Here is a 16,927-nt window from a genome sequence, read left to right on the forward strand (position 1 = left end):
AAGTCACTTAGTTATTGCCTTCGCGTTGAGTCTCAGTTTTCCACACAATTCTCAACCAGCGATTTTAACTGTATTTGTGTCCTATTATCTACTTCTGGATGTGGAGGAATGGACACAACTCTAGTGTTGCCATTGGTATTGGTTAGTTACACCTTTTTTGGTGTGTTGATAACCATTCCAGCATGCAACTGGATAACTGATCACCTGTAATTATAACAGATACTTCACCCCTTATCGGACAGATAACTGCCCAAGCTAATATTGCTTGCTTTTTTTTTTTTTTGGACAAGAAGTAGCTTATTTTCTGCATGGCTTCAATAACTGCATTACACTGGTTCACTAGGCAGAACACCACTGTGTTCATGTGACTTTGTTTCCCACATGTGCAGATCAATTTCACCCGTGCAACAAGTGAACTAATGTTCGTTGGTAGAATTATTCGATATCACCCAAGTATACTCAGGGAAAATTGATCCCAAAGCCAGAACTAGGTCTTTTGTTGTTGTTGTTTTTTCTGCAAGCAAACGCTGCTAGAAGTAATCGGAGCATAACTTGTTCAAAACACATATAGTTTATCTATTTATCGGAACGATATTTATTTCAACAGATCCAAGTAATGGTTTTGCTTAAAGTAGTTGATATGCTACGAGATCTACCAGTGTTGTGACTGCCCCTGTATAAGCCAAGAACTGTCTCTCGCCCCTGTATTACAACAAGCAAGTATTAATAAGACCCACTCAGTCCTCAAAGCACTCGTCTTCCCATCATACTTTTGGGTGCAAGTTGTTTCCTGCACTTCAAGTTAGTGACCAGACTTCACTTGGTATATTCTAGTTTCCTGAAACTTAAGCCACAGTAGTCATTGTCTGCCGTTGGTTCTCCTGAACATGTTACGTTTGATAATATTATCTACCTATTTCGATAGCAGAAAAGGAATATTTTCCAGAATCTTGCAGAATTTAAATTAATACAATAAATAACTTAAATGTGTATTCAGTTACTTGAATTTAATACTTCAAACTACATAAACAAAACTTTGTCAAGTACAAACTAGATATCCACAGAACAGCAACATATACTAAAGACTCTTAAACTACTACCGTTTGATCGAATAGAAAAATTAACTGCCTTCTTATAAAACCATTTACGATCCAACAGAATAGAACAAGTTTTTATAGGCTTGGGATGCGATCCATGAATCTAACTTCATCCAGGCCCAATAAGTCCATTAAACACATTTTACCGACCGACCTGTTACATACAGGTGGTAGATTTCTACCGTTTAGGTTCTGAATGTCATTTGGTTGGTTTTAAGATATTTTCTTAAAGAGCTAAATTTTGCATAATTCTAAAGGAATTACTAGTAAAGCGAGTTGTATGGAATATCTTATTCTTGAACTTTTATTAGAATGTTTACACTAGGTATAGTTACTTTAAATTTCAATATATTAAACTGAGTTATAGTCAGTAAAAATGTCGCTTTTCTTAAAACTTCAAATTTTTATTGATATGTTACTTGCAATATCTTGTTTTTCTCTTCATACTTGGTAATATCTAAGCCATATTTAACTACAACTAATGAATTTGATTAAAGCAACACTAGCAAAAAACTTAATATCTTCAAATAAAAGCCCATTTGATTTTTCAGGAATAAATATGAAAAAAAAACTTAAAGGAAAACTTCCTCTGCTTTTCAAATAATAAATATTTCAGCAAATTTCAACACTGCGACTTTAATCAGGGTTAGAAGTACGTCAGTTCTTTAATGTGAAAAGTTAGAAGCTAATATTTGATTTCTACGTGACCAGTTCCTGTATTACTAGCCCTGGTGCTGCCACACTGAAGAAACATTACCTGAAATAAAATATTTTTGTTCTATTATATGTAGAGTAAAGATCATTTTGTTTTCTAACTCCATTGACAAAATGTCCAAATCTCCCCAGTATGGAACACAGAATCTTAAATGAAAATAAAAAAAATTGAAGAGTTTATGAAACATACATAATGTTTCTGTCAGTAGACAAATGGAAGACATCCAATCCCAGGAGATTATCGATATAAAACATACATATGTTTCTGTCAGTAGACAAATGGAAGACATCCAATCCCAGGAGATTATCGATATAAAACATACATATGTTTCTGTCAGTAGACAAATGGAAGACATCCAATCCCAGGAGATTATCGAAAGTTTGCTATAAGGTTTCGAAAATGGCAATAATAGAAGGACAATTGCTTATAAAGAAAGGTACAGTTGCTTGGACATCCAAAAAACAAGCCATTTCTACAACCAAAACGATAACCAGTATTTCGATTTTTGTTTACAGTAACTGTAGTGTACCTATAAAGACTAAATCACTTGTACACAAGCTGCAACTGAACACTATTTGATCGCACCGGAAGGTATAAACAAACATAAAAAAGACATGCAAGCAGCTCACGGTAGAATACAAGTTTCCTCGTCTAAAAAGGCGCCAAAAACATGTCTATATGTGAAGCAAAATTCCTTTTATGGATGAGTCGCACTTCACTGTTTGTTTGTATTTCAGATCACGTCACCCTTCACGATATGCCCTATTTACATCAAAATGAACTGAGAAGAGGATTGCATTTCTTTCATAGCACTGATTTTCTTTGTCTTAGCTAAACTATTGTAAAGTCTAAATATACCTACTTATGCACAGCGTAATCAAAATTTCGAATTAGTTATTTATCCATAACTTGGAAGTCATATTTGTTATTTCTTTCGAACACATGCATTTATAGTCAACTCAAATTGCAGAAAACAATAAATCCAAACTTAATAACTCATGTACACCTGCAGTCGTATTTAGTGGAAATTGTGCTATCAGATCAATTACATGTTGGCTACATAATTATGTATAAATAAGTATTACAATTTCACAAACGGTCCCCCAAAGTACAAACACTAACTACTACAGAAATTACTGATATTATATATAGAGAATCACAGCATTTTGTAAATAAAAAAAAAAACACTATAAAAATAAATTAAAGTGTGTGGTTGCTAAGTACCATAAAATGAAGGACTAATGTTATAACTTAGAAGATACACATCTCGAAAGCACCACAAGTTAGCGCATTTAAATTACTTTCATGATAAAGTAATTCAAACAATCACTTCGGAATTTTAGTAACGAGAATTTCTTTAGAGGTCATTAGAATCTAAAAAACTTCATTAATGATTATGCAATCAATTAGTAAATACTGCGTAAAATGGAATAGCTTTAAAAGAAATAAATACCCTTAATGCCCCAGAATGTGCTGCAGTTTTTGAGAATGATGTCGTCCCTGTTCTTCCCTCGTTGACGTGTAATGTTCCTTCATATCCTCCACAGGCCAGGTAGTTCCCGCTTGTAGAATACTTCATCACACAGACTGGATGTCCTAGTTTTACTGGATCATTCTTATGAATTTGTTTTCCGTTATGTGGGTCCCAGTGCTGAATTTCGCCCAGTTGGCAACCACTGTATTGAAATAAAAATATGTTTATAATAAATCATATCTTCTATTTCAGAACTTAAGCCTTAGATTATATCTGACAGTCTTTTCTAATGTAACACCATTTATGTTTACTTAAATAATGTTATGTCATCATGCAATTTTACATTGCAATTGCACATTCATATGTAACTCAAGTCCACGTAATTAAATGCACATAAGCTTGATTTACCAAAAATATACTGTAACTAGTATGTAAATAAACAAATTTTCTCTTACGATGACAGAATATCGGTTGATGGGTTCCATGTCAAACATATGATACGACAAGATGGTCTGTTTTCTTCATTGGAAAAAGCAAACGGATGTTTATGTTTGTGGCTGAACACATTTTTTAGCTCTTTAATATCCCACACCTGTGTTTGAATAGAAATTAAGATATCTTTCTACAGTTATTTAAAGGTAACCTAATCTGAAAAGTAAAAGCAGATTTTAAATTTGTTTGAAAACAAAAATTAAATTTAAATTAGCTACATAATAAGAAAAATTCAGTAACATTTTGCTGTTTAAATTCGGTTTCTTTTGAATAATCAGAAAACCCTCCTTCGCCTATTACATTATCTCTTCTTAGTTTTCCTGATTACTTTGAACATGTTGGGAAATGGGACAAGGAAGGCTGGAATCTAAGCTATGCTTCTAAAGAAACAGATTAAAAAAATGGCTACTGAACTTTTACTCGCAATTCAGTTAATTGAATTTTATTCAAATATTAACGTTCTTGTGTGTAATGTTTAAATTGCAAAACAACAACAAAAGGATATGTTGAAATAAAGCAATTTTCAAAGTAATTTCTTGAAAATTGTGTACAGATTTTTATGCAAATATATCGTTGATTGCTTTAACAGCCATAACAGTTTCTTTTAAAATTACCACCATTAAATGTCATGGAAAAAAAAAAGTCCAAAACGTATTATGACGAAGAAAAAAGACCCTTATGTTTAATGTTCTTTTGGTTTTTGTTTTTTTCACTTTTAACTAAAATTTTAGATTGAAATATTGCTGAAAGATGGGAAAAATTAAGCTGTTCAAATTAATAAACCTAAGCTTTTGCCGTTTATAATTGAGAAAATATTTATGTTTATTTCGAATTTCGCGTAAAGCGTTCCAATTTAGCACTTTAAGGCCAGGGGGAAGGCAATCCACCGCCAAATCTTGAGCTACTCTTACCAACAAATATTGGGATTGACCGCCAACTTATAAAGCCCCCACGGCTGAAAGGATAAATATGTTCGATTTCACGAGGATTCAAGCCGCAGTCATGAGATTGCGAGTCGAGCACCCAAACCACTTGGCAATCTGAACGAAAATATTTATGTATAATTAAATAGTTACAGAAAACTAGTCCATTAAAATTGTCTTTAAACATATTTCGGCAAACTAAAATCTACCTTCTTATGATAATGTTTTATTAATCCACAAACGTCAATTAAAACAAAACAGTAAATTCAATGGCAATTTGTAATACTACACACTTTAGAAACCTAAATAGATTATGTCTGTGGTGCATAATCAAAGTAATAATAGTTCCACGCCTATTTGTTCCTGGTGTTTGAGCATAAATATTAATATACAGTATTATCACAAAACTGAAATGTTTGTGTAGAAACAAAGTGGAGGGGTTTTAATAACGACGTTTACATAACTTAAGTTTATAATACAGCCAAAGATCTAATTTTAGAGTTAAAAGGAAGGTAGCTAGGTGAGCTGCAAAAGTACTATTAACGAAGTTCGAAATTTGAACAGTTGCTGATAGGAAACGTTTTAATAAGCCTGTATTATGAAATTATCTATATTCACAAAAAATAAGAACGATTCAACTTCAGTTTTGTACTCAGTATTAAAGCTCAGTTGGGTAATAGCGTCCCATAAGCGGATTGTTTCAAAAGATGGTGTTAGATATACGCGACTTTTTCATTTAAATTGAATACGAGAGTTATGTTTTAAATGGCTATAAAAGGCGAGCGCTAAATCTGATATTTTTAACTTATCGTAGCTTTCTTTACATAATTGTATGCAAATCCTACGTTGTGTAGTTCACTACTTGGGGATTTCTATACTGTTGCGTCGTATTACTCAAACGTTACGAAGTTTCCAGTTGCTATATTTTTGTTTGTTTTGTTTGTTTGGAATTTCGCACAAAGCTACTCGAGGGCTATCTGTGCTAGCCGTCCCTAATTTAGCAGTGTAAGACTAGAGGGAAGGCAGCTAGTCATCACCACCCACCGCCAACACTTGGGCTACTCTTTTACCAACGAAAAGTGGGATTGACCGTAACATTATACGCCCCCACGGCTGGGAGGGCGAGCATGTTTAGCGCGACGCGGGCGCGAACCCGCGACCCTCGGATTACGAGTCGCACGCCTTACGCGCTTGGCCATGCCGGGCCCCCAGTTGCTATAAATAAGTATTAAAGCCAAAACAAAATATGCTAATACTTCAAGAGAATGTGAACTATGTAGAAAATACTAAATACCACAAGTAGTTGCGCTATAATTATACAAGTATAATTTTTTACATCACAAAAACAGAATGTTTGGTCGAATCCCCTAAGTTCATGGTAACACTACATAAAAAATTAACGTATTGAATGATTGTTTGAATAAAGATTGTAATACTTTATTAAGAAACTAATCAGTTCCAAGGAATCATAATTTAGTTTCAAAAGAAAACGTTTGTGCTGCTGAATAAGATATAAAGTCTAGTTGTTAACCAAGTCACCCTAAACATAGGTTTGACAGAGAACATCGTGACATACAATCTCTCCTGAGCACATGCACGAAACTACCATTTTTAAAACATAAGGCCTACCTCACAAATAAGTGATTTTGTAGCTCAGTCATGGAGCTGTTTTTTTTTTTCAAAATAAAGGTTTAAATACAAATTTCTTTCTTTACAGTTATTTTTAACCTTGCTATTGATGCTAGTGTCGGTTTAAATACTGTTTCTTTAACCTTGTTTTCCCACCTATTTTTTGCAGATTTCGTTCCGTGGGTATCACCGTTTAGCTGCAGTCGAGATTACTAGATTATGTTTATATTCTCGTACATTATAGTTTTTTAATCTTTTAATTCATACATTACCTAGAAGACATATGACGTTAGGGTCGATTAAACTTAAGTAATTAGAAAGTTACCATAATGTTAGTAAATACTCGTGGCCGAGGAACGGCAAAATACTTAAAAATAAAGCTGCTTTGTAAATACACACGAAATGTCAGATCTGCAAATTAGTTGTATACCGAAGATCGGGACCGTTTCACAGCAGATGGTGTTGCCAGATGAAAATCACAGAGGCCTCTGAGAAGCAGGTCTTAAGGTCTCAGTTTTATTGCATGATGTTATAAAGTATTACATTGTCATGAAACATTAGTATAAAACTTATATTTTTACCACGACATTATTTGATTAGTCTTTTCTGTTTGTTTGTTTTTTAAAGCAACTCATTAGACCAGCTCAGGTACAACAAACAGTACTGATGTTTAGTGAGGAACCATTAAACCCCAAAAAATTGTCTAAAAGTATAAAAACACCTAATTTTACAGCAGAAAATTCTGGTTTTAATTTTTACAAGTCATTGTGAGGTGAACGTTACATTCAACAAGGCAGTTGAATTCCAAAGAAACCTTCATTCATTCTTGATGTCAGGACAAATTTGTAGATGGTGGTAAATTAGTTTTTGTTGGTTTCTTTTTTTAGCGAAATGAGGAGAACAAAACATTAATATAGATAAAAGGAGTTTCCCCAAATGTTTATATGATAAAAGGAGTTTCCCCAAATGTTTATAGAGTGTTAGCTTTGATTACCTTACAAGTAGTGTTTCAATTATTTTTGTTTATATCTGCTTCTCTTTAAATGATTTTACATTGTTTCAAAAAAACACAACTGAGGAGGAAAAAATTGTTACTGCGTAAAATAGCAGACCGTAATGTCTTCCCCCATTCTATTTTGAGTTTTACTAAAATTTGATAAGTTGGTGCTGTCGAGAGTATATTCAAACCTAATTTCCGAGCTTAGTTACAAAATCTTAACATTTCATTAATGATTTTGATCACACTTTAATGCCTAAATCTTATTATGGTAGCTTGTTATTTGATTTTCAACATACAGCAGCCTATCACCATGCGATCATACCTATAAACGTACAAAGTACGTACCTGACTAGCTTCAGCAGAGAATATCTACAATTCTGGCGAGTATCCAGATGTCTTTTTAAATTAAACCTAAATAACTATTTTTACTATGCCATAAAATATCGTCGCCTGCAAACTTCTGTAGTGATTTCAAGCGCATATAAAAACAGCATTGAGCAACAACGATGTGGTTTGTTGATGAACCTTTAAAGACATTTAAAATGTTCGTACCATATGATGCGTTCTTAGCCCATTAAGACAAGTAATTCATGCTAGGGAATAGAAAACAATTTTGTTAACATGTTTCACATAGATCGTATATAGAACATTTCAACGATACTTTCTTAGCCTAGTTTCAATATATCATGGTACATACTGCCTAATGAAGTGCGCATTTTGTTTAGTTCACCACTTACTCTTCATTCGAATTGTTTCTTCTCACGTACAGTTACTCAAGAACGTATGATCACCGTACTTTACTCATGTCATCAGTAAAATATAGACTGCAGGAAGAGTAGCATCTCTTTTTGAAGGTTATAAATAATGCGAAAGTGAAGAGGTTTACAAGCCAGTCCTCCAAACACGTCTATGTTTAACATGCTATATCTATTCACCTCATAAACAGGGGTGGTCTTAGTCATTCTGCAGTCCCATGATAAGAAACCTCACGAGCAGATTAAAAGGCTGGTTGGTTTCGTGTTTTATGGCACAAAGCAGCTAGGCATCTGCGCCAAACATCCGGTAAAAAGGTAAAATTAAAGTAAATTTAGTAAAATTCATAAAAGGAAATTAAGGTAAAACAAAGAGTAAAAACACAAATAGCATTAATACCAATGTTTACATCTAATCTACAGTGGTAAGTGAAAAACTACAGTAATACAAGCTGTAAAGGACTTTTGTAGCATAATTGTAATTATCATAATTCGCCAGGTAGACAAACAGGCAAGTTCAAAAAACACAGTCAGTCTCTTGAAGTTCGTCTTTCCAGTCCTGGTTACGAGTCATTTCATGTTACGGCCATTTTCTAATTTGAAATCAAACGAGATAAAGTTCTAATGTATAAGTTTAAAAACTTAAGACATTAAATAGATTAATGGCCTTTAAAAAATTAAAAAATCTCCAAAGTGGACAATGTCACCATCACCAATAACACTGTCTAACGTTATGGATAAACTTTGGGACAGAACATGTTTAAAATGGTGCTGTTGTGGAGAGTCGTAATGACGGCAAGAAAGTAAAATGTGGCTTATTATGACCCGAGTGTTACACAGACTACACACTGGTGCATCATTTCCAGATAAAAGAAAACGATGAGTTAAAAACTGTTACCAATGCGTAGTCTAGTTAGAACTTCCTCTTTCCGATCCTTATGGAAGCAAGAAGTCCAAAGTCCAATATAGAATTTTATTTGAAAAAACTTGTTTTCACGTTGCCTACTCCAAGTTGACTGCCAAATGGCATAGTGGAGCCTTGAAAACAGGACCATAGTCCATGTATGGAACAGGCACATTAGTGAGTGCCAAAGCAGATAGATTTAACTGCAGTGTCGGCGAGCTCGTTCTCGCGAATACCAACATGACTAGGTATCCAGAAAAACTGGATAGAAGTAGATGTTAAATAGAAATGAGCCAGTCAAGTTTGAATATTGACAAGAACAAGGTGTGAACTACCATGAAGCGATTCCAGGGCCAGTTGAGAACTAAGCAAGTCAGCATAAATAGTGCAGTTTGAGTACTGCTTAGCATTTATGTGAGCCAGGGCAAGAGAAGTGGCACACAGTTCAGCAATAAACACAGAAACTGTAGAGAGGGTTCTGCGTGCAACCACCGAACTGTAACAAACCATGGCAGAGCCCACACAATTACCTGATTTCGAAAAATCTGTATAAATAGGAATGGAATGTGATTCGAAAGACATTCAGCAAATAACAGACAGTATTTCCAATTGGGAATGCCTGCTTTCCTCATATAACTTAATGATAGGTTATAATTGGGGACTGTAAAAAGCCATGGTGGAATGGGCTGACCACTGGATACAGCAGTACTGTCCAAGGACAGACCCAATTCATCCAACTGTGCCTGGATATGAAGGCCAAAAGAGCAATGGTAGGTCGTCTGTTCTGAAAACGTATGACCCATTGGCGAAGGAAAACACAACCCCAGGCGGGATGCTTTGGTAAGGAACGAAGTTTCCAAGCTTATAGTAAAGACAGTTGCAAATGGCGGAGGTGCAAAGAAGGTTCCATGAGACTATGTATAAGCTCTGAAATGGGGGAAGTGCAGAAAGCCTCAGTGCAGAAAAGTCCTTAATGACGAATGGGATCCAGCATCTTTAAGGCCGAGGTCGTGGCAGAACCGTAGAACAGTGATGATCCATAGTCGAGTTTCAATCGAATAAGAGCATAATATATCTTAAGAATAGAACATCGATCCGCTCCCCAAGTGGTGTAAGAGAGGACACGGAGAATGTTCAGTGATCTTGTACATTTGACCCGTAGCTGATTGATGTGTGGTATTAAAGATAAGCTTAGGTCAATGATAAGCCCAAGAAACGTTCTATAAAAGACCACAGGCAGCATAACTTCACTGATACAGAGTTCTGGAGTAGGGTGAATACCCCGATGGCAAAAAAAAAAAATGCATGCAAAAAGTTTTAGAGAGAAAAGCTAAAGCTGTTTGCTGTGGTCCATTTCAGTAAATGATTGAGGGTAGTTTATAGCTGCCGCTCAACATACCTCATGTTTGACGACTGACATGAGATGTGAAAGTAGTCAACGTAGAACCCGTTAGCAACAGTAAGAGGGAGTTCTTCAGCGATTGCATTAATCTTTATACTAAAATGTGTGACACTCAAAACACAGCCCTGGGGGGATTCCAACTTTCTGTAGAAAAGATAAGAGTGTAGAACCCACATGAACTTTGAATCTCCTGTCCATTAAAACATGTTTAATCAAAATGGGCAAATGGCCACGTAACCCATATATATGGAGGTCTCGCAAAATGCAATACCTCCATGTTGTATCATAAGTCTTCTCAATGTCAAATAATATTGTTACAAGATGTTGTCATTTGAAAAAAGCTTCTCTGATTGACGTTCCAAGTCGAATCAGGTGGTCTATAGTGGAGTGCTCTCATCGGAAACCACACTGGATGGACGGGAGGAGGTTGTTTGATTCGAGGAACCAAACAAGAGGAGCATTAACCATCCTCTCTAAGTTCTTACCTAAATAGCTCGTCAAATCTATTGGATGGTAGTTTGAAGGAATCTTGAGATCCTTCCCAGGCTTAGAGAAAGGTAAAACAATAGCCTGGTGCCAGACATCAGGAAAAACATTCTCGTGCCAGATCCGGTTAAAAACAACCAGAAGAATAGCAAGAGAAGCAGGAGTTAGATGGCGCAGCATTTCATAGTGTACATCATAAGGTCTGACTGATGTACTGCCAGACCAATTAAGGGCCAGTATAAAGGGACAATTATAGTCATAGAGTCTAGAGCTCGAAAGGAAAGAAGCGATTGCTCTGCCCAAATCTTGATGGCTAAGAAGGTGGATGAAGAAGCAGAAGTGCTAGATACCTGGCAAAAGCTTTCACCTAGAGTATCTACTTGCCAGCCAACAGAGAACAAGATCGAAAGTGGGCAGAATTATATTGTCCATTGACCTTTCGAATCTTGTCCAATATGGATCTGGTGGTAGAAGATATGCTGCTTGTGAACTTAATCGAAGATTCCATCTGGCTTTAACTTCTTACCCACTGAGCATGTGCACGAGCCTGCTCGAAAGCAATGTTGTAAGAGAGTGTGGGATACCTACGAAAAGTATCCCAGGCCCGTTTTTAAGCTTTCCATGCCATGTAGCAGGCAGGGTACCACCACTGACGAGGATATCGTGGAAAACGTGTCGAGGTTTTAGGAATACATGGAGCATCTGCCTGTATAATACAGTCAGTTACTGGTGCCACACAGTCGTCTATTGACTGCCTCGTGGATTATTATCAACTCAAGAAAAATGGGAGCATAGTGAAGTGGAGCAAACTGAGAAATAAATAGCAGTAAAGTACTGACTAGGTGCATGAAAGTAAGTGGAAGAACCAGTATTGAAAAGAGAAACGCTGTGATAAGAGAGCATACGCTCTATGGAGCGACCCCTTCTATCAATAGCAGCACTTCCCCAGAGAAGATGATGTCCATTAAAGTCCCCCAGGATTAAGAAGGGAAACGGCAACTGTTCAATGAGAGCATTAAGGTCTGATTGATTATAGGTCTCTTTAGGTGACAGGTAAAAAACAGTGATGGTATAATCCAAGGAAACAGGGATAGCTTGGGCCTCAAAGGATATGTCAACTGGCAAAGACAGGGTGGGCACAGTGCTGATCAACCAACAGTGCCACGCCTCCACCACACAGTCTGTCATTTCTGTATAAAGAAAACTGCCAGAAGGTGACTGCATCAACAGATTTCAGAAATGTTTCCAGTAAGGATGGTAGGAAGCAATCAATGTTTTCATGTCATTGAGATAAGAATATAAACATCGACACTTTTATTGTATCAAGATGGCCATTTTTATTTATGTGTAGGCGAATTGGATAAAAAAGCCTTCTGTTTACGACCACAGCTTTTTTATTTACTGTTTTTTTATTTGAGGGAGGTCTATTGACTTCCATGGATCTTGCCCTGGGTCTATTAGGCAGGTATTTGCTGTTGAAGAGGATTCCAGCGATTAAGGACGTGAACAAATGATCGTTTTGCACCTTGGGGTAGTAGAAGATGTACCCGAGAAAATACCTGTACCTAGAACCAAAGAAATAGGATCTTTGGTTTTGCTAGATGTTAGGGACAGAGATGGGTGTTGAAGTTGATTCATCAACATTTTTAACCATGGAGGTCAAAAGACTTTTCATTTGCCTTTAGAATGATTCATTTGGAGGCACAGAGATCCACCTGCACTCCCACTGCAGTAGTGGAATGAAATGCAGCAGCATGTGTCCAAGATGAAGTGGTGGACAACAACTTTCGAGCCTCAGGGTAAGTAATTAAGATAACCTGCCTTGATGGTGGCAGGTGAAGATGGTGAGGACATTGATTGGCATCGAAATTCCATCTTGGAAAGTGGAGTTACGCCTCACTGCAGAAACTCCTTTGGTGGAGAAACCATCAAGAATCTCTGACTCGGGGATGTTCTTCAAATCCCTCTCAATAATAACTCCTTGTGACAAATTCAAAGTATATCAATTGGTATATCCTCAATTGCTTTCGAATGCAAGAGGAGTTCACTGTGTTGAGATGTGGATGTTTCCACCAATATGTCACCAGATCAAAGCTCCTTCACTGACTTTGGAGAGCCAGCAAGTCCCTCTTGTCCCTTCTGAATGAAAAAGGGAGACATTTGCCCTTAAAGTGTGTCTGAAAGAGAATGTAGTATAAGAAAATGAGGTACAATAGGTGTTACAGATGTTGAAGATTGCTGCTCATAATCTTCAAGACGTGGTAGTTTACCTATGGACTGTTTTTTCATTATTTTATTTAAGTTTTTGGAGGATCCATAATAAAAAAAGAATATTTCAGTGCCCATTGACCCCACCCAAGGCCGTCCGTCTACAGGAATTAAAGGCCAAAGTGGTGTGTTGGAGTAGGACCCCTCCACCACCATGATTCTCTCCTCCCCTTCACGGGTCACCGCGCACGGAAAACACGTAGGTGGATATTTAGATCCCAAAGGAGATAAACTGAAAGAATAGAGCCTTTCCTGGGAGACCAGACAATTGCCCATTAAGTAATACCGTCTATGCTTATACGTACAACTAAAAGTATGAAAACCTTGTTGGTATAGAATTTAAGGCATTTTATCAACATTTCATATGGTTCTACGAAAGGAAATTGAATTTCCAATGTGCGCCACATATACATATTAACGAGTGTATAATAGAAGCTTCTTAAAGACGTTTATGTGAAAGGTCAAATGACACACATTGACAAACTGCGACATCCGATATCGCAGCAAAGAAAAGACACATGAAGTTTGTCAACTTCACTGATCACCCAAATGGAGCAGTCAACAAGAAGGAAAGATACATCCAAAGGGTCAGCAGATTAACAGCTTCTGACATTGTGAAATAAGTGTTTAGTTTTGGTTCAAGGAGTAAACGGTGAGTCAGCATAACTGAACAAATTAGATAAAGGACATACTTGTGGACTGGACCTGGATAGTTATGAGAGGTATCTTAAGAGTTTCCTAAAAATCATATACAACCCCATGTTTTGGGGTTTAAAACAAATTCTCTCCAGTATTTCATGAAGCAAGTTTTGTTACCCGTTTTCAACACTCGACAGAGTTTCGCGTGATTAATTAATTGACGATCATTAGTCACAGAAGTGTCTTTATGGCCGAAGTTGAAAGGTCACCAGTCGAAGTAAGAAGTAGATAATAACTCAAGAAACGAAGTTATATCAGCCTTATGGTGGCTGTTAAAGTAGAAACTTCAGCTGAGATTATGTATAATCGTTTGTGCTCCGTCCCTTACACTGTGTGTGTGTGTGTGTGTGTGTGTGTGTGTGTGTGTGTGTGTGTGTGTCATTTTAAATAACTATTAATAACAGTTATTATGAAATACATTATTTTATATATATTAATATATTTGTGTTAAAAAGAAAACTGTGTGCATCAATCTTGTTAGCAAATGAAGTTTCATACGTGTCGAAATTAAAATTAAAATTCTGGTTGTTTGAAGTTGTAGTACACGATGTATGAAACATTATAAATCGGAGATTCTTCCGAAATCAATTATAATATGTAATAACTAAAACTTTGCTATAACGTTAATACTGATGATATTGGATGCCATTGAGGTGACATGGTAACATCTTACAATTCTCGCTACAAAAAAGGATGTTGGGAGGAGCCATATGTTGGACCAAAAGGAATTAATGGTGTGGTATACAGAATTTAGAAGGATAGACGATCCTGGCCAAATGTAATTCCCCGTGACTGTCTTTGGAAGTATGTTGGTAAGAGAACAGCTAACAGGGCATCTCCAAATGAGATATTTACAGTGGAACCTCAACCTAAAATGTATCCTGGGGTCCTATCAAGACTAGGAACTTGCCCAGGTTACATGGCAAGTAAATTGGACTTGCATGTTACATTTAACATAAACGATTAAGTTTTGAAATAAATTACAATAGTAATAATTGTTAATATTTAATAAAAATAGTATTAAATATCGATACTATTTAATATTTCATTTAAATAGCAATATCTAGGTCACTAAAATTTCTCCAAGCCCATACTCTTGGCTGTGGAACATTGTTAATATATTAACACCTGGTGTAAAAAACTTATAACACTACGCTTAAACATCTTTCACTTTGAGGTAGACCTTTTGTCTTAATACTAGTTTCGCGTATTCACACAATAAAAAATATTGTCTCAGGTCTCAACAGCTTGTATCTGTCTACCGGTACACAGCCAATTCTGCATATGGAGGAGCTTTCACTTTTGTTGTGAGCTCGTATAAAAATTGCCTAAAATTTGAAAACATATTTTGCTAGTCTTACTGTGAAAATTAAAAATGATTACATTTTTTACTGAAGCTCAGCATTTTGAGTAAAAGTACCTCACCGTCTCACCTCAATCTCCCCGCTGTCTGTACCGCTAGCAAGAAGTCTTCCTTTAGAATTCCAAGCAACGGCAGTATAGATGGTATCTTCACGGTAGTTTACAGTTCTGGTGGACATATCCTCGACTTTGCATATGTATAATCCTCCTTTCAAAGCTGCTACAATATAGCCACGGTTTCCCCAATCGAGAACATGTGTAACTTGGAAAGGAAGTTTACACTCAACAAACGGAAAACAATATAGTAATAACAAAAACATCGACTAATTTCCAATATGGAACACGTTTACAAACTATGAAGTTTCAACATGGTCTGGATTTATACAATTAACGATACTCTGATCATTTAAAAAACCACAGTTATGAGTCGAAGTGTCATTTTTCACCCTAGAATAATAGCTCATATTACATAATCCCAAACCACTGTTACGCAGGTTGGTTACAGTGAAGAGTGGTATATGGAAGAGTCCATAAAGCGAACTTGTATATAGCCATAAGATTACCTTATTACACTATAATACAATCACCCAAACAAGGCGCATAAATACTGAGGATATTGGTATAAATACACAACAACGTCGTCAAAAGAAAGTCAACACTATAAGTAAGAGAAATTAACTATAATTCAAATTGTATGGTTAACACCAGGTAAAAGAAAAAAGTGCAAATTGTATAATTGTAACAAATTTACCGTTATACGTTTAGTACCTACGCTTGTTTCATTATAGTTTTCCTTTTGCATGTAACGTGTATTGTTGACTATGAATTGCGCAAGTCCTCCCTATTCTCGAAATTTGTAGAACGTTCGTGTGCGTGAGAATCAATAATGTGTATGTAATACTAGTGATTTAGTGTTGTCGCGAGCTTTGGTGAATGTTCTAGGGTCGCGTGATACCCATTAAAAGCGGCCAGCCTAGAGGCGGGTAAAGAGATTATTATTAGACAGCTACAGTCAGTACGCTATTGGTCTGTAAACTATAATTGTCATTAACGTCTGTTAATTGGAAAGCTGCAATATTTGACCGGAAGGTCATAGATTTTGAACATTACAAACCGTTCAACTTCAATGAATTACTTCAGACTTTATTGTTTCTATGAGGACATCAAATATCTTCTTCCATACGAAATGACCTTCTAGCTGATGTGAGGCAAGCCAAGAAAGGAGTCGTTAGTTTAAGCGAGGTGCAAAAATACCAACTCGGAATTAATTTGCTTGTCGTGGAACTGGATCGTCAGTAAAATAATCAATTCTAGACCATATACAAGAATCAGTGTTGTCTTTAAGTTTGTAAAACTATTGTATATAAATAATCATTTGTAATAACTATTGGTAATAACCGTTATTATAAATTGTATTGTTTTTATGTATGTTAAAATGTTTAAAAAAAAGGAAATTGTATGTAATCTTATTTCCAAATAATTTTAATATACAAACATTTAAGTAACTACTAAGCTAAAATTCAAATTTCCTGTTATGCGAGATAGTAATACGTAACGTATATAACGTAATAAATCGTAGATTCGTCTGAAATAAATTATAATACGGAACAAATTCTACACATACGATTCATCAATAGGACTAAAATAGTAATTATTTTTCAAAATCGGGCAAACATCGTCACAGAACGTATAACATTATCCCCACATCCACAGATGTTCTAGTT

General features: G+C 35.9%; 1 protein-coding gene across 3 annotated transcripts in view; it reads right to left on the reverse strand.

Annotated features, from left to right (window-relative positions):
- LOC143240583 (uncharacterized) overlaps positions 1-16,927 on the reverse strand; it is a 53,364-nt gene that overhangs the window by 19,301 nt on the left and 17,136 nt on the right. For all 3 annotated transcript variants that reach the window (XM_076483283.1, XM_076483273.1, XM_076483263.1), the window contains exons 4-6: positions 15,275-15,465; positions 3,742-3,878; positions 3,266-3,488 (exon numbers count right to left, since the gene is read on the reverse strand). In XM_076483283.1, coding sequence (XP_076339398.1) covers positions 3,266-3,488; positions 3,742-3,878; positions 15,275-15,465 — 551 coding nt within the window. The remainder of the gene's footprint in view (positions 1-3,265; positions 3,489-3,741; positions 3,879-15,274; positions 15,466-16,927) is intronic.

Source organism: Tachypleus tridentatus, chromosome 2, assembly GCF_004210375.1.
Source record: "Tachypleus tridentatus isolate NWPU-2018 chromosome 2, ASM421037v1, whole genome shotgun sequence".
Classification (NCBI taxonomy): domain Eukaryota; kingdom Metazoa; phylum Arthropoda; class Merostomata; order Xiphosura; family Limulidae; genus Tachypleus; species Tachypleus tridentatus.